General features: G+C 49.3%; 1 protein-coding gene across 3 annotated transcripts; it reads right to left on the minus strand.

Annotated features, from left to right (window-relative positions):
* LOC128842152 (2-5A-dependent ribonuclease-like) lies at window positions 1-26,691 on the minus strand. Of its 3 annotated transcripts, none has more exons than XM_054037920.1 (7): window positions 26,501-26,691; window positions 6,093-7,746; window positions 5,679-5,770; window positions 5,018-5,235; window positions 4,776-4,911; window positions 3,106-3,266; window positions 1-2,071 (listed from the first exon to the last, which is right to left on the minus strand). In XM_054037920.1, the coding sequence occupies exons 2-7, from the start codon at window positions 7,540-7,542 to the stop codon at window positions 1,933-1,935; spliced, it is 2,196 nt and encodes a 731-aa protein (XP_053893895.1). In that variant the 5' UTR covers window positions 7,543-7,746; window positions 26,501-26,691; the 3' UTR covers window positions 1-1,932. The 3 variants fall into 3 exon arrangements, with proteins under 3 accessions (XP_053893895.1, XP_053893896.1, XP_053893894.1); XM_054037921.1 differs by lacking the exon at window positions 26,501-26,691 and adding an exon at window positions 26,432-26,450; XM_054037919.1 differs by lacking the exon at window positions 26,501-26,691 and adding an exon at window positions 19,855-20,179.
* Between the last annotated feature and the right edge of the window lie 36 nt (window positions 26,692-26,727).

Consider the following 26,727-nt stretch of genomic DNA (forward strand, 5'->3'; position numbering starts at 1 on the left):
GATTGTCCAACCGACTTTATTCCAGATTTAGGTCTGTATCTGGGAATACGGATGACAAAAACCTCAGTGTAAAAGACAAACAAATCCAATAACTGCGTATATCAGATAGGGGAGAAAGCAGGTACAGTTGAAAAAGCATCGATATGTGTATTGTGAATAGATACAGGAAAATATATTCACTCCTGCCAGCCCCCACGCATCAAAGCTTCTGCACCAGTGCTGTGCTGAATCTGGGGCATGACCCTGCAAAGCCTTACTTACATAAGTAATACTTACTCATGCCAGTACTCCCTTTGGCTTCAGTGAGCCTACTCACAGGATTCAGTATTACTTACAATCGTAAGATTTTGCAAGATCAGCTCCCTGGTTTCCATACCACATAGAAATAGTTCCAGACTCTCATAATGATGTAGCATTAAAATGAAAACGTATGAGATTACCAACTGGATGCATTAAATACACCTTGCAAATGTTTCTACAACTTCTAGTGAAACAACTGCTTATAAAAAACTATACAACTGTATACTTGGGCCTGTCACTCATCCAGCTGTTACCGGTATTTATGTTTGCCACATTTAAAAGAGAAAGGCCCAGTTTAGTTAGTTTTCAATCCCCACTACAAAGACAGATCTCAAGAGAGAGTTGGAAAGCTGCTCTCTGGGGAAGAAAGATTAAAGAGCCAATGCTGGCGTTGAAGCTAGGACTCCCCTCACGGCAAGTTGTCTTTTATGCTTTTAAACAAAAAAATACCAGCCTATTTGATAACTGGGACCTGATCCTGGGAACAAAAGGCCTGCCTCCTCAGGTGAGAGGGAAGCCAAGCCTGACAGTGAATACACAGCACAGGTACAGGATGGCAGTGTGATAGAATGTACCCATGTCCACACCTTATTGTAATAATCTTTGTACAAAGTATGTCTTGTAAGTATCATTTGAAGACCCATAATTTGCTGGTCAATATTGACCTAATAAAATGTGTGTGGCAACACCATATGTGAAGTTACATCCTACAGGGAAATTGTGTAATTAACACATGTTCCAAATTGTGGTTTGCAAACAGGTCTGTCTCAAACAAAGGAACGTGCACTCCACTTAATTTGCATTTTAGCAGGAAACAGAGCCATCAAGCAGGAAGGGAGACAAAGGACTGGGAAACAGGTGGGAAAACCAGCAGGGAATATCCTGACATATAGACACTCTGTCTCCTGAATATCAGCTGGAAATGTTTTCCAAGAGGGGGACTCAACGATAGAAAGAAGGACTAAATGCTCCAAGGGACCCCCTCCTGCTCCCTCTTTCTCTGTCCATCAATTAACTGCACCAGAAGGGAGAAAGGAAGCAGCCACTGAACAGAGGAAGTGGTCCTGACCTAAGTTCCCTGTAAGCTGCACGGCCGCGCAGCAGCCTATTTAGTGATGCACGGGTGCTCAGGGAACCCGCCGCAGCTGGGTGAGGGGCGCCCCTCTGCCAGCCCAAACTCTGCTGCGGCCTGGACCTGCCATGGCGCTCAGCCCCAGGTGCGGCCGGAGCGGCCCAGACCCCAACCCAGGCCTGGCCCGGACCAAGGCATGGCCTGATCTGGTGCGGCCTGCACCCAGGTGCAGCTGGGGTGCCCCTCCCCCAGCCTGGACCTGCTGGAGGAGGGGTACCTATCCTGCAGCCCCAGATCTGGCACTTGCCCTTCTAGCACTTAGTTCTTCCTTTCCTCAATGTAATTGTCCTCCATGAACCCACTCAAACATAGCATCTTTACAGCTGAGTGCTTCAGTGCTGAATCCAGAGATCAGATCCACTGACTGAAATTCCAATACCCTCTGCCCACCCAGCCCCTTCCCCACTTTGTATGACACTTTTTGGCAGCTGAACGAAATGATGCTGAAAAGGAAGTTAGTCAATGGGATTCAGCCATATAACCGGAAGTGATACAACATGCTACAGCTGAGAAAGACTCTGAGGGCTTGGAAAATGTCTATGATGCTGTATGCTGCGTAAACACTTGTAGACATAAACTGTCAATTCTGGATACAGGTTCAGGAAATACTCCGAGGGCTCCTTGATTATTTCCTTGACCCTGAAACAGAAGAACAACAATTGAATTTTCACTTGGGAAGCCTACCCTGTTAAAGGGGGTCAAAGAATCAGAACAAATGGTCAGGTTTCCCCATTTCTTTCCCTATAGAGTGAAAGCCATTTCAGCAGCTTTCTGAAAACAAGAGAGAATTTCCTAGAAATTATTAATATCCATTATCTCTCTGATCTGACACATTCTGCCTTTTCCATTCTCTCCCACTATCCTATTTCCTAAACCTCATATAGTCCAATCATCAAAGCACCTTAATAGGGCATGTCTTCACTGCAGAGATAACATGGATGACTGGAACCTGGCTTAGCCCCTCTGTGTGTTGCTAGGACTTCTGGAATCCTATCCTATGGTTCTTTGTGCTGCAGTAAGCAGAGCTGCAATACGATTCTTCCCCAGTGAGTTGTGGGAGAACTTGTCTGTCCTTCTGGGCCCACGTGGGAGGGTTTGGAGGACTATCAACACTGCAGTAATTTAGCCTGACTCCTCACCACAAAGTGGGCAGAGGAACATGGGCTAAAAGCACCACTGAACTTGGGAAACGAATTTCCTTTGCAGATGGGAGGAGAGGCTAATGGCCCCACGGAACAAGAGCTGTTGATCAATGGGTGACCACAGTGATGATCTGGAAGCAAAAACTAGTTCCTAGAAGCATCTTGATCATGTAAACTGCCTTTGGGTGGTGAGCCTCGGGTTATCTAGAGTACCCCGCCTGGCACTTAGTATTGTGACTTTCATAATATGATACACTGTATCCACATAACATTATTCTGTGCAACTACACAGCACTGTGCTGCTGGAGGAGCTATCCTTCATAACCTGGACACGCTTTAGTTTATAACATGCTGGGGTACCGGGAAACGCTCTTTTTCCTACACCCTCCATATTTTTACCCTCCTAGAATGGTAGCATGTCCTTTTGAAGAAGGGATTCCTGTCTTAAACCTACCGGGACTCGCAGCCTTTTACAGTCAGACAAAGATTCCTAGGGACTCTTCATCCCTAGAGTCTGAAGCAATCACTTACTTTTCTTCCTTCTCGTCAAAGTGCTCGCCCATATTCCTGATGAACTTCAGTAGGTCCGTGACATAGTTTTCATACTGTTTCTTCTTGTTCTTGTTCTTGTTCTGGTTCTTGTTGTTGTTGTTGAAGGGGTTCAACATGCTGTCCAGAACCAATTTGTCAATCTGAAATAAACACTCTGGATTATTCCATCCCATTCACACATCACAAAATACAGCCTCCCCTGGCTGCAGCGGTCTCACTCTGCAGAAATATCATGCACACAAATTTCTCAAAGATGGAGCAATATTTTATGGCACTTATATTAAAATGTATGCTTAACAGCATACAAAATTTCTATGGTTTTATCTGGTTTGATTCCTATCTGGGTTCGCCAGGGTGTGGACTTGTTAATCTTCTGGACACAACATATCTCTTTCCCAAATGCCCTTTTCTTTGCACAGGTATTTGGGGAAAAGCAGGGCTGAGAGATAAAAGGGCATGATTATTATTATGGCTGTCATCATGATTTAGGGCTAGATCTTCAGGGGTGTCTGAGTTCTACTGGGTGAGAGGGACAAAGGTGGTTTTGTATCACCTTTCCACTCTCATAGTTGTGGCACTATTTGGAAAGGTCCATATGGACTACAATACTGTCTGAGGATCCCCAGAGCTCAGAGTACCCTGGCCATCCTCATTTCCACTCCAGCAATGCTCCCTACCACATGGGGGCTAGGAACAGGTGTCAGAGCTGACTACATTGTTTTTATGACACCTGGATATTTCTATGTCCAAGAGGAATCCTCAGTTATTGCATTAGGGCAGCCCTGCATCCCGTGTATACCACGGAAGAGTCTGAAGGGAACAGAACTGGGGCAGAGGATCTGGGTGGTAGACTGTCCAGCTGTGGTTTTTTACTGTGCTGAAACTGTGAGGCACATGGGGCCTGGGATGGATGCCTATGTTAGTCTTTATATATTAATGTGTTAAATAAGTGAAAGCTCTCTAAAGGCTTGTCTATATTAGAAAGTTTTGCACTTTAACTATATTAGTATAATTAAAGCAGCAACCTACCCCCTGCCGTGGACAGTTATATCCATAGAAAAGTGCCTTGTATCAGTACAGCTTATTCTGGTTCTGGAAGCAAAATAGGCTGTACCTGTATAAGACACCTTTATACTGATGTAACTGTGTCCACATTAGGGCTCATACTAGTACAAATACATCAGCTAAAATAACAGCCCTAGCCGACAGTTATTTACCCAGATACAACTTTTAAGTGTAAACCAGGTCTAAGATTCTTCTGTACTGCACTCATTGCCATTGTTGTCAAGCACCTTCCAAGCTCAAATGCTTTTTAACAAGTTCCCTCTTTTTTCCTCCCTTTGCACACCCTCACAGCTGCAGTCCAACACAGGGCAAATTACTCTAACCGCCTTCTCCATTTAAAAGGCTTGTCACAACTTAAGCAGCGAGTCGCTAGGGCGATGTCTACAAACTACTCTCTGGAAGCTCCGGGTACACCACTCCAGCAGACAGTGATGGTAGTTTTTAAATCTCCTAGATTTGGTTAGATTTTGCCTCCATGTTGTCTGGATAGGGATGGAGTGACACTTCCAGTTAAGGTTTAAAATGGGGCCTGTAAGTCCTATAAGAAAGCTTTCCCCTTGCGCATCCACAGCAAAACAGCTTACCTGCTCAGTCCACTGCTGCAAAGGGTGCTCATCCCAATTCAAAGCTTTCAGAATCTCACTCTCATTGTTGTGATGCTTGGTGTTGCGTGTTTTGATATCGCTCTCATTCCCAACGTCTCTCAGGAACCTGTACCTGCTGTGGAATCAACGGCACATTGGGGATACCCTGCTGCACTGCACAGAATGGGGCAGCTTGTAAATCTGCTGTTTGAGGGTCTGTAATTTTCATTCATGGTACTTACATCTGCTTGCTCCAGAAAAAGGGATGTTGGATCAAGTCTCTCAGCAGGTTCTCAACTGGGCTTCCTTCATCAGGGAAGACCAGACTTTCCCTAAGGTCTGCAATCTCCACATAGTCCTGCACATCCTCTGGACAACTTGCATCCAAATCGTCTCTATAATTTTCCTCAAAGGGGACCTTACCCACTGTTACAACATACAGGACCAGCCTTCTGAGCGCCTGAGTATGAGAACAAATGGCTGTTTCACTCCAGGGCACACAACCTCCCACCAAAGAGAAACAGAGACAGAGAAACTATCTTCTGAAATCAGCACTCTGAGTGTGTGTACGTATGTGTGTATGTGTATGGCAGCAATTACTTCATGAAGTGTTTGTATTAGAGAGCCCACCACACTGAAAGCGTAGAGCAAAATCAGGAAGTGACTTCCAGGAGTCAGAGAAAATCTTCGTTCCTAATCACTCTCACTTCCTTGTACTGTGGTCTCTTGTGCTATCAGAATTTCCAGAAACCAAGCTGTTATACATTTCCTTTTGAATATGCAGGAAGATCAGTTGATTCACCCCAAGAAAGCAAAGAAAATAAATGAATAGAAAGAAGGAAGCAAAAGACAAAGGGTGTGAGGGGTAATCGGAAACATAATATTGGTTTAATGGAAAGTTACCTTCAGGTCTTTGATTATAACATCATCCTTCTGTCCTTCACTCAATCTTTTGCTCTTATCAAAATCTGCTAAGCGAACTTTACCAGCAGCATCTGACAAAATAACAGGAATAGTTAAGCCTGTTGTCTGTCTGTGTGTTATGCTCCTTTTCTCTGGTACCTAGTTGAATTATTCGCATGACCCCAGAATTCTCTGGTAGATTATTCAGTGGGATGACCTGATCTCTCAGTAGGAGGGCAAAACTAATGTGATACTTACGGCTGCTGTACTACATGAGCAATAATGCACACACATCCTCTCTGTGCATAAAGATCTCTACATTGTGACATATACGGTCAGCTCTATAATGCCTCGCTTTCTCAACTATGAGCAATAGGAGAATAGAATAAGAATGATAAGAACACACAAGCTAACCTATCAAAATATTACGTGGGTGTAGATCCTGATGGCCAAATCCAAACATGTGTAGTTCTTGAACTGCCTCAAAGAGTGTCTTAAGAACACCCTTGCAATTCATTTCATTCTCTGATGCACTCAGGTGTTCTTCAAGGTTCTTCTCACAGAGCGAGAGGCACAAGTACAGGCAGGGTTTCTTTTCCTCAGCACCAAAAAGCTTTACTAAATGGTTGCTGGTCAGACATTGTTCAAGGCACATTTTCTCTTCTTTAGCAGTTTCTGTGCCAATGCAGAATATTTTCACAGCCACCTCTTTCCCATCATAGAGTCCCAGGTAGATGCCCCCTTGGGAGGTTCTCTGAATCCTGAAATCATTATGTTGGAGGATTTTAAGTTTTCCAATCATAGGACGATACATGTTGTAGAGAACCTTCAGCTGCTCTCCCCAGCGTTTGCTGGTGGGTTCCCAATCTTGAGGTTGACTTGGACCAGCCTTGGCGCCGTACTGGCGAAGAAGATCTGCCATTTTCTTATTGTATTTCCTATTGACAATCCCAATAAGGTCCCCAAGGTCAGTCCTTGCCCCCCTTTCACACAGTAGCTTTGCTATTTCATAATCGTTTTTCTCTACAGCGATCATCAGTGCTGTTTTGCCCTCTCTGTCAGCATCATTGATGTCAACTTCATTCTTCTCCAATAAAGCTTTCACCAAATCCAGACTTCGCATCTCGACTGCCAGGATGAGGGTAGTTTTCCCATGTTCATCTCTTCTGTTCACGTCAACACCACAATCCAGCAGGAAAAGAACTATCGGGAGAATTGACTCCCTTGTTTTGTTATCACTTGGAAGGAAGGCATGGATTAAAGCATTCCTGTCCTGGTTGTCACAGATGTTAATGTCAGCCTTCATCTCACTGACAAGAATGTTTACGACTGAGAGGTGGCCCTCCCTGGCAGCATCCATCAGGGCTGTTGCCCCCCCTTTATTCAGTGTCCTTTTCTCCTCGTTAACCACCCTCCGCAAATTCACATCTGCCCCATTACTGTACAAGAATCTTAAGGCATCTTCATTCCCATACCAAGCAGCCTCCATAAAAGCTGTGAAACCATTGTCATCATACTCATTGATTTCTGATCCCTTAGAAAGGAAGAGCTCTAAAAGTCTCACATTTCCCACTATCCCTGCTACAAGAAAGGGCGTGGCACCGTTTTTCTTCCTAGCACACGGATCAGCACCCTTCTCCAGCAGAAGATCAACGATCTCTTCCTGATCATCCTGTACAGCGCTGTGCAGAGGTGTCCAACCACCTTCTACCTTGGAATTAACATCTGCTCCTTCCTCCAACAGCTGCCGGACTGTCTCTAGTGAATGGTTTCGGACAGCATTGTTTAGCAGAGAGGGTTTGTCTGCTGCTGTTTCATTTCTGGAGGTCGATACCTCCTCCTGGCTGTTACCAGTGGCCTCCATGACTGTTAAGATAAGTGGCTGTGCTCTTGTTCTGTGTCCCTTTCAAATGGAGATTCTTCAATAGAATGTACTTCCTGGGCTCTCCTTTAAGATGGAAGGCACGGATTGGTCAGTGCCTTTGTTCTCGGCACATGAATGGAGTTTTGCTCATGAAGTACACCAGCACTATCCGGCTCCAAGGGCTCCATGCTTCACATATTCCACCTGATTAGCAAAGAGAGAAAACAAACCTATTTACTGACTCTTAAGACTTTACAGGTGTGCTTGATAGGCGATAGTTAAGGCTACATTTTAGACACAGGTATTTTTAGTAAAAGCCATGGTCAGGCCATGGGCAGTAAACAAAAATTCACGTCCCGTGACCTGTCCATAACTTGTACTATACCCCTGACTAAATCTTGGGAGTCCTGCGGGTGCTGGCGGGGGGGCCATGGGTGGTCATGGGCGGGGGGGCCATGGGTGGTCATGGGCGGGGGGGCCATGGGTGGTCAGGGGGGGTGGGGGTGGTCAGGGGGTACTGGGGTGGGGCCTGCAGAGGCTCGGGGGGGCAGCCTTGGGGGCATCGCAAATGCTCGGGGGGGACAGCAGGTGAGCAGGGGGGGGCCTGCAGGTGCTTGGGAGGGTGGCTCAGGGGGGCACTGTGAGTGCTGGGGGGGCGGCGCAGGGGGAACTGAGAGTGCTGGGGTGAGAGTAGCCCGGGACCCCTGCTGGTGCTGGGGGACGGGGAGGGTTGGCAGGATTGGCAGTCTCCCTACCCTGCTTCTCAGAAGCAGCAACATGTCCCTCCCCAAGCTCCTAGCGCTGCTAGCTCCGCAGCTCCCATTGGCCAGGAACCACAGCCAATGGGAGCTGCAGGGGTGGTGCCTGTGGATAGAGGTCATGTGCAGAGCTAGGAGCTGAGGGAGGGACATGTTACCACTTCTGGGGAGCCCCGCCCCCCCAAGGTAAGCGCTGCCCTGAGCCCTCACCCCCTCTCGCGCCCCAACCCCCAGCCCTGAGGCCCACCTCCCCGACCCAAACTCCTCCTTCTGCTATTGGGTGGGGGGAGCAGTGGCCTAAGATTGCCCCAGCAGCAGCCAGTGTGATGTGCCCAAGGGCTGCCTGAGCTGCTCAGGCAGCTCTGGCACCAGCGCACCGGCCGCTGCAGAAGTCATGGAAAGTCACAGAGCCATGATTTCTGTGACAAACTCGCAGCTTTAGCGAGACTCTATTGATCTGTAAGAGATAGGACAGTGAAGGTTACACCACATGGTTTTCAGAGCCACAAGTGATTGTGGGGGGGGGGGGGGGGAGAAGGGGGATTATATCAGATGTCCTCTGGGTCCACATGCAACAGCCCCTGCTAATTTGGTTCTGAGTTTCTTATCAGTACAGATTGACAATCATAATGAATTGGTAGGGGTGGGAAAAGTGGCTTGTACCTTTAGGCAAACACATGGTACTCTTGGGTGTGCTCGTCAGTGGGGAGAAGACATCCCAAGAAAGATGTTTGTCATTAGATACAGTTGAGGGTACTTGGATTATATAAATATGGCTCTGTGTATTCTGCAATTCTGAAGCTGCTTGAGTTCCTACAGAATTACTCTCTGTACAGAAGAGTGCAGGAGATTCCAATTTTTTAATTTTCAAAAAACAAGTTTCTAGTCATCATGACTGTGAAGATAACCTTTCGAATATGATCTGAACAGAAACTGATCTTAACTGGATGTTGACTCTGGAACGTAATGAGAAAATTTAATTATTCACTGCCAGTAAGTGTATTAGAAAGATCCAGCTTCTGTGCTTCTCTGTAACTTTTACATTTTCCAGATGCTGCTCCAGAATTTTCAGTTCACTACAGAACTGTAGTGCCACAGAAACCATGGGTCTTGCTGTGAAATTTAGGTTAAACTTGCTGCAAAATACACATGGCCTTCATTATATGCACCAAATACCTGATGCTTCCTGTTCTTTGTTGGAGAATGTAAGTATATGCATATCTATTACCTCATTCAGTTTTGGACAGGTGGCTATGCCCTTAGCCCTGTCAAGAGACCAATCAGAAAGCAATATTAGACAAAAAGTCCCACCTTACCCCTGCTCCCTTTCTGCCCAATGAGAAGCCCATATTTGTCTGTTAGACTTTCTTGACCCTTTCATCATTTTCTGGGGTCAATCAGGAAGGAATTCAAGGTCTGGAGGCACACCTATCACTGACAGGCCATTATGAGGCAGGCTTTAAGAATAGTGGGCACATTTAAGACGGTTTTTCCCCTGAGATATAAAATGGGCCATTAGTGAGTGAGGAGGGAAAAATGGGACAATATGAAATTAAAAAGGTCTTTAATGAATTCTCTCCAGGCACAGCATGCTGCCAACATACCCTGTATGCCAAAGGCTGTGAGCGGGGTTGGTGTACAAAGCACTATCACGAGTAAGACTAAGCTGTTGATGCTGTGAAGGCTACAAGCCCTGCTGCCAGCTCTGACATCCTACTGCACTTCATGCAGTTGCTCTCAGTCCCCGTTAGATCCTTTTCCTCTTGTATTTCAGTGAGCAAAACAAAATGGGAACATCATCATCACAAGCAGATGCTGTCATTAGCAGCAAGGAAGCAAGACTAATAACTCAGCCCAGCACCCTTTCTCCTGAGGATGGAAGTACTTGCTGTACAGTTTCTCCATGGCCCCGACCTGCCTCCCTGCACACTGAACCCATATAGAATCATAGAATATCAGGATTGGAAGAGACCTCAGGCGGTCATCTAGTCCAACCCCCTGCTCAAAGCAGGACCAATCCCCAACTAAATCATCCCAGCCAGAAATTTGTCAACCTGACCTTAAAAACCTCTAAGGAAGGGAATTCCACCACCTCCCTAGGTAACCCATTCCAGTGCTTCACCACCCTCCTAGTCAAAAAGTTTTTCCTAATATCCAACCTAAACCTCTCTCACTGCAACTTGAGACCATTACTCCTTGTTCTGTCATCTGCTACCATTGACAACAGTATAGATCCATCCACTTTGGAACCCCTCTTTCAGGTAGTTGAAAGCAGCTATCAAATCACCCCTCATTCTTCTCTCCTGCAGACTAAACAATCCCAGTTCCCTCAGTCTCTCCTCATAACTCACGTGCTCCAGCCCCCTAATCATTTTTGTTGCCCTCTGCTGGACTCTTTCCAATTTTTCCACATCCTTCTTGTAGTGTGGGGCCCAAAACTGGACACAGTACTTCAGATGAGACCTCACCAATGTCGAATAGAGAGGGATGATCACGTCCCTCGATCTGCTGGCAATGCCCCTACTTATACAGCCCAAAATGCCATTAGCCTTCTTGGCAACAAGGGCACACTGTTGACTCATATCCACCTTCTCGTTCACTGTAACCCCTAGGTCCTTTTCTGCAGAACTGCTGCCTAGCCACTCGGTCCCTGGTCTGTAGCAGTGCATGGGATTCTTCCGTCCTAAGTGCAGGACTCTGCACTTGTCCTTGTTGAACCTCATCAGATTTCTTTTGGCCCAATCCTCTAATTTGTCTAGGTCCCTCTGTATCCTATCCCTATCCTCCAGCATATCTACCACTCCTCCCAGTTTAGTGTCATCTGCAAACTTGCTGAGGGTGCAGTCCACGCCATCCTCGAGATCATTAATGAAGATATTGAACAAAACCGGCCCCAGGACCGACCCTTGGGGAACTCCGCTTGATACCAGCTACCAACTAAACATGGAGTCATTGATCACTACCTGTTGAGCTCGACGATCTAGCCAGCTTTCTATCCATATTATAGTCCAGGGATCGGCAATCTGTGGCACGCAACCTGCCAGGGTAAGCACCCTGGCAGGCCTAGCCGGTTTGTTTACTTGCCGTGTCCACAGGTTCGGCCGATCGCAGCTCCCACTGGCCGCAGTTTGCCGCTCCAGGCCAATGGGGGCGGCGGGAAGCGGCGGCCAGCACATCCCTCGGCCCGCGCCACTTTCCGCCGTCCCCATTGGCCTGGGATGGCGAACCGTGGCCAGTGGGAGCCGCGATCGGCTGAACCTGCGGACGCAGTAGGTAAACAAACGGCCGGGCCTGCCAGGGTGCTTACCCTGGCGGGCTGTGGGCCAAAGGTTGCTGATCCCTGTTATAGTCCATTCATCCAGCCCACACTTCTTTAACTTGCCGGCAAGAATACTGTGGGAGACCACATCAAAAACTTTGCTAAAGTCAAGGAATAACACATCCACTGCTTTTCCCTCATCCACAGAGCCAGTTATCTGGTCATAGAAGGCAATTAGGTTAGTCAGGCATGACTTGCCCTTGGTGTATCCATGCTGACTGTTCCTGATCACTTTCCTCTCCTCTAAGTGCTTCAGAATTGATTCCTTGAGGACCTGCTCCATGATTTTTCCAGGGACTAAGGTGAGGCTGACTGGCCTGTAGTTCCCCAGATCCTCCTTCTTCCCTTTTTAAAATTAGCCTTTTTCCAGTCATCCGGGACCTCCCCCAATCGCCATGAGTTTTCAAAGATAATGGCCAATGGCTCTGCAATCACATCCGCCAATCATATCCTTTAGCACCCTCGGATGCAGTGCATCTGGCCCCATGGACTTGTGCTCGTCCAGCTTTTCTAAATAGTCCTGATCCACTTCTTTCTCCACAGAGGGCTGGTCACCTCTTCCCCATGCTGTGCTGCCCAGTGCAGTAGTCTGGAAGCTGACCTTGTTCATGAAGACAGAGGCAAAAAAAGCACTGAGAACATTAGCTTTTTCTACATCCTCTGTCACAAGGTTGCCTCTCTCATTCAGTAAGGGGCCCACACTTTCCTTGACTTTCTTCTTGTTGCCAACATACGTGAAGAAACCCTTCTTGTTACTCTTAACATCTCTTGCTAGCTGCGACTCCAAGTGTGATTTGGCTTTCCTGATTTCACTCCTTCATGCCTGAGCAATATTTTTATATTCCTCCCTGGTCATTTGTCCAGTCTTCCACTTCTTGTAAGCTTCTTTTTTGTGTTTAAGATCAGCAAGGATTTCACTGTGAAGCCAAGCTGGTCGCCTGCCATATTTACTATTCTTTCTACGCATCGGGATGGTTTGTTCTTGCAACCTCAATAAGGATTCTTTCAAATACAGCCAGCTCTCCTGGACTCCTTTCCCACTCATGTTATTCTCCCAGGGGATCCTGCCCATCAGTTCCCTGAGGAAGTCAAAGTCTGCTTTTCTGAAGTCTGTATTCTGCTGCTCTCGTTTCTTCCTTATATCAGGATCCTGAACTCGACCATCTTATGGTCACTGCCTTTGAGGCTCCCATCCACTTTTGCTTCCCCTACTAATTCATCCCTGTTTGTGAGCAGCAGGTCAAGAAGAGCTCTGCCCCTAGTTGGTTCCTCCAGCACTTGCACCAGGAAATTGTCCCCTACACTTTCCAAAAACTTCCTGGATTGTCTGCGCACCGCTGTATTGCTCTCCCAGCAGATATCAGGGTGACTGAAGTCTCCCATGAAAACCAGGGCCTATGATCTAGTAACTTCTGTTAGTTGCTGGAAGAAAGCTTCGTCCACCTCATCCCCCTGGTCTGGTGGTCTACAGCAGACTCCCACCACGACATCACCCTTGTTGCTCACACTTCTAAACTTAATCCAGAGATTCTCAGGTTTTTCTGCAGTTTCATACCAGAGCTCTGAGCAGTCATACTGCTCTCTTACATACAATGCAACTCCCCCACCTTTTCTGCCCTGCCTGTCCTTCCTCAACAGTTTATAACCATCCATGACAGTACTCCAGTCATGCCAAGCACTCACCTCCCTACTACATCAGAGATCTGCAATTAGCAACCAGAGTTCCAGACAAACAGCTTAGCTCAACTGGGCAAAGAAGGGGTGAGGAATAGAGGGCTAGGCATGGGAGAGAGGAAGAGAGACAGTAAGAAATGGATAAAACGAAAGTTAAATGAGGGGAATGAGAAACAGCATGAACAAGAATGCATTGGGGGGAGGCAACAACTGCAGGGGAAGGTGGATGTAAGAAGATAAATGTGAATATAAGGACTTTTCTTAATATTTTTTTCCCACGACATGTCGCAGATAATTCTAATGGACTATTTCAGGGGTCGGCAACCTATGGCACTGCGGGGGCAAGGGGCAGAAGTTTGGTCCTGCCGGCTCCCCTGCCTCTTCCCACAGTGTCCTGTGTTCCTGCCCCTCCTCCTCCTCTCCGTCCCTCCCTCCCTGCCAGCTGATGGCCCTTGCGAGGGAGGGGGTGGGGGCGGAGCAGAGTTAGCATGCTTGCTGCTCCCGAGGGCGGCAGAGAAGAAGCGCGGGCAGGGCCTTGGGGAAGGGGGGGGGTGGAATCGGGCATATCCCCTCCAGCCCCCTGCCATGAGCACCCCATTACCCCAGCCCACACCCCCAGCCCTCTGCCCTGAGCCCTGCAGCCCCCCACACACCCCAGGCTCCTGCCCTGAGCCCTGTACTCCCCCTCACACACACCCAGCCCTCTGCTTGACTCCTTTACCCCCCCCACGACCCCAGCTCTGACTCTGGCACCCCCACACATACCCAGGCCCCCCACACTCCATGCCCTGACACCTGCACCCCCCTACTTGTCCCCAGCCCTCTGCCCTGACTCTTGGACCCTCCCCACATACCCAACCCCCCCACATCCCATGCACTCCCCACATCCTGACTCTTGCACCCCCCACATCTCCACCCCCACCCTGAGCACCAAACGGGAGCTCCTGCACCCCCCCCCAACACACATTCCCACCTGCACCCCTCGCACCAAATGGGAGCTGCCCAGGTAAGCGCTCCACACCCAAACCTCGTGCCCCAACCCTGAGCCCCCTCCCTCATTCTAGCTCCTGGCCAGACCCTACACTCCAACCCCCAGCCTGCTCCTTCACCCCCAGCCCTGTGCTCAGTGCACCCCCACCCTCAGCTCAGTGCAGAGAGAGAGGAAGAGAATGGGCCAGAACCAGGGAGAAGGTAGGTACCCACTGTATGTGGGCAAGACCGGGACCCCAGACCAGCAGCGGGTTGAGCAGGTCTGGCAGCCGGGAGCTCGGCTGGCAGGAGCCGGTGGGTGGTACCCCTGAACGGCAGCGGGCTGAGCCACTGCTGGCCTAGGTGAACAGAACCCCAGACCAGCAGCGGGCTGAGTGGGCCGGCGGCGTAAGATCAACATTTTAATTTAATTTTAAATGAAGCGTCTTAAACATTTTGAAAACCTTGTTTATTTTACAACACAACAATAGTTTAGTTATATAATATATAGACTTATAGAGAGAGACCTTCTAAAAAACATTAAAATGTATTACCAGCACGTGAAAACTTAAATTAAAGTGAATAAATGAAGACTCGGCACACCGCTTCTGAAAGATTGCCGACTCCTGGACTATTTACATGTTTCTACACCTAGGGGCAATTTTCTCCCAGCACCAGTTAGACACTAAATCCAAATTTCAAGGCTTTGTGTGGGGTGGTTTTGTGGGGATAGGAAGGCATGGATTCCTTCCTGAAGACAAGGAGCTGCAATGCGGCCTCTCCACAATAGTTACTGCAGCCTCAGGACTCTAGTGGTATCTGCTACACTTCGCACCCTTTTCCCTGGTGGGGAATGGCCTGTGGATCTGCTCCTATCCCTCTGCAACCTGGGGCTCAGGAGCTGGGCCTCACAGGTGCAAGAAGTGAGCATCAGCTGCACCAAAGGAGGGATTGTGTCATCTACAAAGATGGTGCTTGCTTAAAGAAATGTACTGAAATGTAAGTAACCCCAAAAATTTATTTCCTCACTATAGGCTTGGCAATAGTCAAAAGAGGCCTTGTAAAAGTAAAGTAAAACAATTAAAAGGTATATTAAAAATAAGTTGGGGCATAACCCTAGGTCATGTTGTAAACACGTTTTGGTCCTAACTGGTTTTTACAAGTGTTTTAAATAAAATGTTTGTGTTTTGAAAAACACTATCTAGTGTTTAAGCAGATGTTAATTAAGACAATACTTAATGTTAAATAGACAATAAAAAATTACAAAATCTTTCATTATGGTAATGGAAATATAAATATGGTAAAAGGTAATGTTAATTAATTAAGAGGTGTTAATTTCCTATGATTAGGAAAAAAGTAGCATGCTGATTTTAGATTGGGGCACCCATCCACCATGAAGGTACTGTTAGAAAAAAAATTATACCCATTCTTCCCTTCCAGGGAATCACCCCTGCATGCATCGTTTCATCTTAAAATGCAAGTATGATATGCAGTGTATACTTATATTTTATTTTAAATTAAGTCTTATCTCTCACTGTGATATTCACAGTCCTCCACTAAATTAAATGATCTGTAATTGCCCTGTAGGCTTGAACCATAAAGAATTCAACTTGGTTTTATTCCTTATCTTTAAAGTACTAATTGGGACTACATAAATCAAAGGTTACAACAGGGGGGTGAATTCTGAAACTTCTCCTTCCACCACCCAAGTGGAACTGCACACAATTTTGCCATGTCTGCAGCCCTTCCCGAATCTAGAGATGACATGACATGACAGCCACACTAGCTCCAATATACATTCAGCAAAGGTTACTAACTGTCAGTAAAGGTAAGGCCTACCAGTTAAAACTGAACAGCGAAAATTGCCTGCCAGAGTCAAGACTGTCTAAAAAAAACATGTATCCATAAGTATAAATGACAAGATACTCTAGGACAGTGGTTCTCAACCATAGAGGTCTTCTGGGAGGTACTGGACTCATTTAGATCAGTGTTTCTCAACCTGAGGGTTGCGACTCCCAGGGGGGTCATGGGATGGGTTTAGGGCTGACATTAGGGGGGGTTAAGCAGGGCAATTGCCTGGGGCTTAATGCCACAAGGGGCTCTGCAAAGCTAAATTACATGCTTCAGCTCCAGGCTGCAGGTCTCTGGCTTCAGACAAGGCTCACAAATGAATAACAGGCTCAAGTATCACACTGAATTGTAAGTACAATCGATTTATTTGATAATGATATGGTAAAAATGAGAAAGCAAGCAATTTTTCAATAAGAGTGTGCTTTTGTATTTTTGTCTGATTTTATAAGCAAGTAGTTTTTAAGTGAGGTGAAACCTAGGATATGCAAGACAAATCAGACTCCAGAAAGGAATATAGTACAGTAACTCCTCACTTTAAGTCGCCCCGGTTAACGTTGTTTCGTTGTTATGTTGCTGATCAATTAGGGAACATGCTCATTGAAAGTTGTGCAATGCTCCACTCTTATGTTGTTTGGCTGCCTGCTTTCTCCACAGCTGGCAGCCTCCCTACGCCCCCCTCCTCCCCACAATGCCTCCCACTTGCCGGCAGACCCTGGGAATCAGCGCCTTCCCCCTGCTCCCCCCCCCCGCCCATGGTAATCAGCTGGCTTGTGGCGTTTCAGGGGCAGGCGGGAGGGGGGAGGAGCGAGGACTCGGCACGCAGGCTCCTCCTGCCTCCCCAATGCCGCAAGCCAGCTGATTGCCCTGGGCAGGAGGGGAGGGGGGAGGAGCGAGGACTTGGGGTGCAGGCTCCCCCTCCCTCCTCTGCCTCCTGCCAGCGGCAATCAGCTGGCTTGCAGTGTTTAGAAGGGAGGGGAGGAGCGAGGACGCAGCATGGGAAGTAAAGGGGAAGGTGGTGGAGGGGGGGGAAGAGGCAGGTCAAGGGTGGAGGCTTGCGGGGAGTGGGCGGGCTGAGGGTTGAGCCCCCCCCCATGCTTGCAGAGTAGGGGAAGCTGCTGCTGTTGTGCAAGGTGCTTCTCCTAGCCTACAGCACCTTCAGCCTCCTTGCCTGCCTCATCTCCAGTGCCAGTGGTCTGTGTCTGTGTAGGGTAAGGCAGGGGCACCTCCCAACTGTTTTTAAACAATTTTTAAACAAGCAATTTAATACTATGCTGGGGGAGGGAGTAGTGTGCACGTGCTGTGTGTTTACAACTTATACCTGTATTAAATTGCTTGTTTAAAATGTATGTAATGCCTTTTGTCCAGCAAAAAAAAAAAAAAAATTCCCTGGAACCTAACCCCCCCATTTACATTCATTCTTATGGGGAAATTGGATTCGCTTAACATCGTTTCACTTAAAGTCGCATTTTTCAGGAACATCACTTCAACGTTAAGTGAAAAGTTACTGTACTTTCACCCCTGGCCGGAGGACAGGGCTGGGGGTGCAGAGCTGAGAGTTCTACTCCTTTCCCCGCTAGAAGAGGCAATGGGGAAAGGAGCAGAAACGCCGGCAGCTCCTCTGGCGGCTGTACCACTTCCAGCCCCGCCCCGCTCCGCCCCCCAGCCCTGTCCTCCGGCCAGGTTGCCACTGTACAGGCAGAGCTGGAGGAGACACAGCTCCATGAGAGGACAGGGGTGGGGCTAGGGGTTGCGCTCCTTTCCCCGCTGCAGTTCCGAAGTCTCTGGTGCAGCAGGAGGAGGACAGAGCCCGTCCCCCGTCCAGGTAATGTGGGCTGGATCATGGGGAGGGGACGGGGAGAGTGTGGGGGCCCCAGGCTGGGGGCAGGGCGGAGTCACATGAAGGGTCACGTGGGGAGGTCACATGTTCCCCCTTAGCTGGTGGCCCCCCCACCCCGTACCGGTAAGAAATGGATTCTACTTGCACCACTGCTAACCCTAGCTCTGAGACCACCACCTCGGGAACCCAATCCCTATCTCAACACGTCCTACCGTTTGGAACCCTAGTTTGGCGAGTGCTGTTCTCTGGAACAATACCCTTGTAAACAGACCCCTAACCTCTCAAAACATATTCTGTTCTGACACGTCCTACCATTTGAAATCATAACCCTACCCAGGGGAGCCCAAACCACTGGAACCCTAACCCTATCCTGAGAAATCGTACCATTTGCAACCTACCCCTAGCCCAGGGAACCTTATCCACTAGAACCCTAGTCCAGGGAGGCCTACTGATAGGACCCTGAACCTAGCTCCAAGTACCCCACCCATAGGAGCCCTACCCATTGCAACCGTAACCCTAGCCCCATTTATTCTGTCCATAGGAACCCTAACGCTAGGGCAGGGGGCCCTACCCACAGGAAACCTAACCCTGCGGGAGGAGTAGGGAGCCTTACCCAACACACAGTCAACCTCTGGAACTCCTTGCCAGAGGATTTTGTGAAGGTCAAGACTATAACAGGGTTCAAAAAAGAAGTAGATAAATTCATGGAGGATAGGTCCATCAATGGCTATCAGCCAGGATGGGCAGGGATGGTGTCCCTAACATCTGTTTGCCAGAAGCTGGGAATGGGCGACAGGAGATGGATCACTCAATTACTGGTTCTGTTCTGTTCATTCCCTCTAGGGCACCTGCCATTGGTCACTGTCAAAAGATAGGATACTGGGTTAGATGGACTTTTGGTCTGACCCAGTATGGCCATTCTTGTGTTCCTAACCCATAGGAACCCTAACCCTGGGGACGGGGAAGAGACCTACCCACAGGAACCCTAACCTTAGGGCAGGGAGCCCCACCCATCAAAACCGTAACCATAGCTTCATTTACCCTAACCATAGGAACCCAAATCCTGGGAGGAGGGGAGCCTTACCCAATAAAAACCTAACTCGGGGGGTGGGGGTGGGGGGGGGGACGGGGGGGAACCTACCCATAGCCTCCCAAACCCTAGCTTCAAGTACCAAACCCTTAGGAACTCTAACCCTCTGGAAGGGCATTTGGGTGCAGGGGATGGGTTGGGGCAGGGGTTTGGGGTGCAGGAGTGGGTGTGGGGGGACAGGCTCTTGGAGGGCGTTTGGGTGTGGGATGCAGGCTCTAGGCTGGGGCAGGCAATTGGGGTGCAGGGGCCAGGCTCTGGGAGGAAGTTTGGGTGCAGGGTCTGGGTTGGGGAGGGGGGTTGGGGTGCAGGAGGAGGTCCAGGGGAGAGGCTCTGGGAGGGAGTTTGGGTGCAGGGTCGGGGATGGGGTACAGGAGGGGGCTCAGGGCCGGGGCAGAGGACTGGGATACAGAGGGTGAGGGCTCTGGGGCAGGGCAGGGCCAGGCCAGGGATGAGGCATTTGGGAGGCAGACAGACTGCCCCAGGGCTAGGGCTAGAGAGGAGGACTCCCCGCAACTCTCTCCCCACCGGCAGTGGCAAGCTCCAGGGGAGAGACCCCACCTCTACCCCCTCCCCCCCAGAAGCACACTCACCCTGCACCACTGTCACTGCACACGCTCCTAGGGCCCCTCTCAGGTCCAGGAAGCCCCCTCGCTCCCCTATGGTGGGTGCCGGTGGGGGGGGGGCTGCCATCACGTGTGGCCTCCTCCCCTACTGCTACCCCTCACCGTAGCCTCACTGGTGGTAGGGGGTGGGGCTGCCGCTTGCCCAGCCTGGGGCAGGAGCGGTGGCTGGGGGACACGGATCAGATACTCACCAAAGCCCCAGCAGCTGCCCAGATTAGTGAGGTCCAGACGTCTCCCGGCCGGTGTAGCCCCACAAAATGCTCCCGCTCCCGTTTTGCTACTTTGGGTGTACTGAGCATGCTCAGTCGAACTGAGCATGCCCAGTAACCTTCGTTGTAGCCACTGCCCTCTCTCTGCCCTTACTTCTGCTAACGATTTGTTACCTCCTCTTTGGGGGGGTTTAAAAGGATTAAGGGGGGCAAATCGCAGCGGGGTGGCTGTCAGGGTCTGAGCAGGGGGCAGAATTTTACTGGCCTGGGGGGTTCAAGCTACTGTAGCTAGCGGCAGAAGAGGGGCTGAAGGGCAAAAATCGGTGGTGGGGGGTGAGAGCCGGGGTTACGCGGGGGAGGGGTGACACTGCCAGACCCCGTGCGGGTACAAAACCCCCATTTAGGGAGGGGGAGGGGGGGAACAGTGACCCCGTGGGATGAGCCACCCACTGTGCTCGCTAATCTAGGGTTGTGGGGGGGGCAGAGGCTGTTTTTTTGTTCTCACAGGGACGCTGCATGTCAGCCTCGGAGCAGGGGGCGGGTTCCTGGGGCTGGGGTCTTAAAGGCACAGGCCTCCAATTCCTAGCCTGTCAAAGCTTAATCAACGCAGCTCCTCTCTATCCTATACAAGTGTTGCAGGGCCAGGGCCGCCCAGACGGGGGGGGCCAAGTGGGGCAATTTTCTGCAGGGGCCCCCACGAATATGTCGGAGGCTGCCCCCGCCTCCGTCTTCCCCCGGTGTCTCAGCGTGCTGCGTCCGGGAGCGGCCCTGGCGCACTGCAGCGCGGTGGCTCCAACGCGGTCCGGGGCCGCTCCTGGTCGCAGCACACTGAGGCTCCAGGAGACGGGGTAAGCGCCATGGTAAGGTGTGGGCCCCCCCCCCGACCCCATCCTAACCATCACCATCACCCAGCAACAGCCCATTATGTAATTGCAAATGTATACATACCATTAAAGCATTGAATGTTTTTAAATAATGTATTTAGTGTATTTTCAAATTATTACAAATTAATTTTTGAATGTATGTCACTGGTTATTTTTTACATTTCCAAATACATGTTACTATAGTATTGCAACTGTTTTTATGGAAGGGGCCCCCAAAATTGCTTTGACCCAAGCCCCTTGAATCCTCTGGGCAGCCCTGTACACGGCTACGTTACTGATCCAGCCAGGAGACTGAATGCGGTGAAATATTGTACAGACACCCCCTCCCTCCAACTCTGCCTCTCACATTTTGAATATGTAAAAGTGTCTTCTATCAGTTTCTATGCCTATATGAAATCACTGCAGTTCATTTCTCTTATATAACGTGCTGAGTTGCTAACTCCCTCCCAGAGCCCACATGTCTGCACCCCCTCCTGTACCCCAATCCCATGCCCCAGGTCAGAGCCTGCACCCCTCACTCAAACTACCCAAACTACCTATAGCCTGCAACCCTCCTGCACCCCAACTCCATCCCAGAGCCTGCACCCCAAAAAGGGATGGATTAACTTTTTGTGGGCCTGGTGCTAAACATATTTGTGGTCCCCCAGGGGGGAAATGGGGACATGGGGTTGCGAATCAGGAGGGATGCGGTTTGTGGTCAAAAACACTCACGGTCTGCTTCCTCCTGGCTAATGTGCCAAATTGATCTCTATTGGTCAATTGAGGCGCACTGTTTCACGTTTTTGTTTGTGAATACGTGAAAAGACCCCCACAAACCCCCATGCCCAGTGCCCTCCCACAGACCACTCTGAACCCCCCCAGATCCTCTCACTGCCCAGTGCCCCCTAGCTGTAGACCCCCCCGCAGCCCTCCGACAACTGCACAGTGCCCTGCCCCTCCCCGCCCAGAGCCCCCCCGCAGATTCCCTCACTGCCTAGTGCCCCCCACCGCCCCACTGCCACAACTGCACAGTGCCCCACCCAGACCCCTGCACACTTCCCAGTGCCCCAACACACACAGATCTTCCCACCCCTCACTGCACAGCACCCCCCCAGACCCACTAGAGACCTACTCTCCCACACCCTAACCCCCAGCCACAATACCCGGCCCTGATGGGAGGTGACTGTGTCTGCCAGGCTGAGCCGGCAGCGCAGCCACAGCTTGTCCTGGGGCAGGATAACTCCGGCCCTTGGGGGTGCAATCAGCCAGGCTGGCAGTCACGACTGGAACACAGGTATGGAGGGGTATGCGCTGTTTAGGAAAGACCGGGACAAAGGTAAAGGTGGGGGCGGGCATTGTATGTCAATAGTGAAATAAGCTGTAAAGAAATAATAGTCGATGGAATAGATAACACAGAGTCCGTCTGGGCAATACTCACACTGGGTAAAAGGACTACTAGAGCCTCTCCGTGGATAGTGCTTGGGGTGTGCTATAGACCGCCGGGATCGACCCAGGATATGGATAAGGAACTATTTAATGTGTTTAGAGAAGTAAATACTAATAGAAACTGTATAATTATGGGGGACTTTAACTTCCCGGATATAGATTGGGGAACAAACGCTAGTAGCAATAATAGGGCTCAGATGTTCCTAGATGTGCTTGCTGATCAATTCCTTCATCAAGTGGTAGCTGAACCGACGAGGGGGGAGGCCATTTTAGATTTGATTCTGGTAAGTAGTGAGGACTCGTTGAGGAAGTGGTAGTAGGGGACAATTTGGGCTCCAGTGATCATGAGCTAATTCGGTTTAAACTAAATGGAAGGAGTAACAGAATTAAGTCAAAGACTAGGGTTTATAATTTTAAAAAGGCCAATTTTAACAAATTAAGGGGACTGGTAAGGGAAGTGGATTGGGCAAACATATTAATGGATCTAAAGGCAGAAGAAGCCTGGGATTACTTCAAGTTAAAGATGCATGAGCTGTCAGAGGCCTGTATCCCAAAAAAGGGAAAAAGATTACTAAGCAAGAGATTTAGACCGAGCTGGATGAGCGACCGACTCAAAGGGGCGATTAGGAAAAAACAGAAAGCGTACAAAGAGTGGAAGAGGGGAGGGATCAGCAAGGAAACTTACCTTAGTGAAGTCAGAGAATGTAGACATAGAGTGAGAAAGGCCAAAGGCCGTGTAGAGTTGGACCTAGCGAGGGGAATTAAAAGCAATAGTAAGAGGTTTTACAGCCATATAAATAGGAAGAAAGCAAAGAAAGAAGAAGTGGAACCACTGAAGACTATTGCCGGCGAGGAGATTAAAGATAATCTAGGCATGGCGCAATATCTCAATGAATATTTTGCATTGGTGTTTAATGAGGCCAATGAAGGTATTAGGGTTACTAGCACCATTACAGAGGGGCATTCAGGATGGGGGATTACCGTATCCGAGGTAGAAACAAAACTCGAACACCTTAATGGGGCTAAGTCGGGAGGACCGGACGATCTTCATCCGAGAATATTGAAGGAATTGGCGCGGGAAATAGCAGGCCCATTAGCGATAATATTTAATGAATCTGTAAACTCGGGGATGGTCCCGTTAGACTGGAGAATAGCTAATGTGGTTCCTATTTTCAAGAAAGGGAAAAAAAGTGATCCGGGTAACTACAGGCCTGTTAGTTTAACATCTGTAGTGTACAAGGTGCTAGAGAAAATTCTGAAAGAGAAACTAGTTGAGGACCTGGAGGTTAATGGCAATTGCGATAAATTACAACATGGTTTTACGAAGGGCAGATCGTGCCAAACGAATCTGATCTCCTTCTTTGAGAAAGTAACAGACTTATTAGATAAGGGAAATGCGGTGGACCTAATATACCTGGATTTCAGTAAAGCGTTTGATACTGTACCCCATGAGGAATTATTGGTTAAACTGAAAAACATGGGGATCGATATGAAAATCCAGAGGTGGATAAGGAATTGGTTAATGGGGAGACTGCAGCGGGTTGTATTGAAGGGTGAACTGTCAGGTTGGAGGGAGGTTACTAGTGGAGTGCCTCAAGGTTCAGTTTTGGGACCCATTTTATTCAATCTATTTATAACTGACCTCGGAACCGATTGCAGGGGTGGGCTGATAAAGTTTGCGGATGATACAAAGGTGGGAGGCGTTGTAAATTCGGAGGAGGATAGGGATATTCTGCAGGGAGACTTGAATGAGCTTGTGAATTGGAGTGTCAGAAATAAGATGAAATTTAATAGTGAAAAGTGTAAGGTGATGCATTTGGGGATGACTAACAACAATTTTAGTTACAAGCTGGGGACGCATTGGTTAGAAGTAACGGAAGAGGAGAAGGACCTAGGGGTCCTTGTAGACCACCCCCAGGCAGCGACAGCCCTTTTGCACCAACCATCACCATCACCCAGTGAGAGCCCATTATGTAACTGCAAATGTCTACATCCTATTAAAGCATTTAATGTTTTCAAATGTTGGATTTAGTGTATTTTCAAATTATTACAAATTAATTTTTGAATGTATTTCACTGGTTATTTTTTACATTTCCAAATACATGTTACTAGAGTATTGCAACTTTTTTTTAATGGAAGGGGCCCCAAAAATTGCTTTGTATATGATGCAAATTGGAAGAGTAAAGTAAAAAAAATCCCTTTTCACGGATTCACACAAAAAAAAGTGAAACAGCATGCCTCAATCATGCAATAGATCAATTTGGCACATTAGCCAGGAGGAAGCAGACTGTGAGTGTTTTCAACCACAAACCCCATCCCTCCCATTTTGCAACCATCCTCCCAGAGGAAGCAGACCGGGAGTGTTTTCCACCACAACCCCATCCCTCCCGTTTTGCAACCATCCCCCCAGAGGAAGCAGACCGGGAGTGTTTTCCACCACAACCCCATCCCTCCCGTTTTGCAACTATCCCCCCAGAGGAAGCAGACCGGGAGTGTTTTCCACCACAACCCCATCCCTCCCGTTTTGCAACCATCCCCCCAGAGGAAGCAGACCGGGAGTGTTTTCCACCACAACCCCATCCCTCCCGTTTTGCAACCATCCCCCCAGAGGAAGCAGACCAGGAGTGTTTTCCACCACAACCCCATCCCTCCCGTTTTGCAACCATCCCCCCAGAGGAAGCAGACCGGGAGTGTTTTCCACCACAACCCCATCCCTCCCGTTTTGCAACCATCCCTGGACCAGTGACAGGTGCATGAGCAGCCCAGTCATTGGAACTAAGCAAGGAGAAGCCAGTGGAAAAAATGAAAAGGGGCCACTGTGGTCTCACCTTGGGCTCAGGGACATGCTCCGTTCCCCCAAACCTTACCTCCCTTTTCACGGATTCACACACAAAAAAGTGAAACAGTATGCCTCAATCATGCAACAGATCAATTTGGCACATTAGCCAGGAGGAAGCAGACCGGGAGCGTTTTCCACCACAACCCCATCCCTCCCGTTTTGCAACCATCCCCCCAGAGGAAGCAGACCGGGAGTGTTTTCCACCACAACCCCATCCCTGGACCAGTGACAGGTGCATGAGCAGCCCAGTTCTTGGAACTAAGCAAGGAGAAGCCAGTGGAAAAAATGAAAAGGGGCCACAACACTACCTCCCCTTTCACGAATGCAATGAATGCAATGAATGGCCACTCCGGTCAGGAAGCAGATCGGGATAGTTTTTGACCACATACCCCATCCCCTCCTGATTCGCAACCCCATGGACAATGCAATGAAAGCGGCCACTCCGGTCAGGAAGCAGGTCGGGATCGTTTTTGACCACATACCCCATCCCCTCCTGATTCGCAACCCCATGGACAGGCGGTAGCAATTTAACAAACAGTTTACCAAAGTGCTAAGCTGCGTGGCAGAAACCGCTCCCAGTAGCAAAACGGGAGGGGAGCATTTTGTGGGGCTACACCGGCCGGAAGTGCCGGGGGAGGGGGGGGGGAGGGCTGCCAATCATGGGTGCGCCTCCTCCAGTGCAGCAGCAGCCAGCTGCCTCGGCCTGCCGCTGCTCTTGTGCTGTAGCCTAGCCCTAGGCAGCAGCAGCCGGCAGTGCAGACAAGGGAGAGCAGCGCTGCGCTGCAAGGCAGCCGCCCAATTTTAATCAGACAGGGACGCTCTGGGGCCCGGGAAACACGCGCGGGGGGCAGCAGGCAGGGACCTGGGGACGCTCCAAGCAGGCCCGGAGAAGAGACCCGGCTCGAAACATTTGTGGAGCCGGGCCCCTGGCCCTGACTATTCCAGGAGCCTGGACACCACGGGTCGCCCCTGGTGACTAGATCCCCCGGTGTGCAGTCTGGGACACACCTTACTCTCTCCCACCTTTGCTCCCGCTTGCCGGGGGCCGATTAAAAAAAAAAAAAAAAAGCAACAAGCAACAGGGAGGCCCCTTGGTAAAGGAAGTGGGAGTGAGGACTCAGATTCTTCCGTAAGCCCATTTCACTGAAGTAGAGAAGAAGCCAGGAAAGTTCCCCACAATAGCGGGACCATTCCCCCGCTTACACGAGCAACAAGCAACTCACAAGCCTATTAAGCCAAAACCAAGCCAAATTTGTGTGTTTTTTTCCGCAGGGTTGGCATGTCTGCCCGGACCCCCCCTCTCCTTTTCTTCCCTTTAGTAAGGCACCACAGACACATTAGAAGACACAAAAATCATAGCAAACAGTAAATATTTCCTCATTAAAAAGACTGGAATAACTCAGCCGACAACCTTCCCACTGAGGATCCAAACAGCTCTCCTTGTCTTCCTCAGCCCACTGTGTATATACCAGTCACTCACCTCCCTTCTTCCTCAGACGCCTGCAATCCCACATAGGAGTGTTTGCCTTCTTGTTTGTTCAGAGTTCTAGCCGCACAGCTCAGCAAAGAGGCGGGAGAACAGAGGATTGGACTGCAAGGGACGGAGAAGAAAAAAGCAGAGGGAAGAGGAGAGAAAAAAGCAGAGTAATGGAGGAGAGAGGTGCACTGAGGGCTCGGCCAGGTATTTTACTTTCGTTTCTCTTGCAG

Source organism: Malaclemys terrapin, chromosome 8 (genome assembly GCF_027887155.1).
Source record: "Malaclemys terrapin pileata isolate rMalTer1 chromosome 8, rMalTer1.hap1, whole genome shotgun sequence".
NCBI classification, from domain to species: domain Eukaryota; kingdom Metazoa; phylum Chordata; order Testudines; family Emydidae; genus Malaclemys; species Malaclemys terrapin.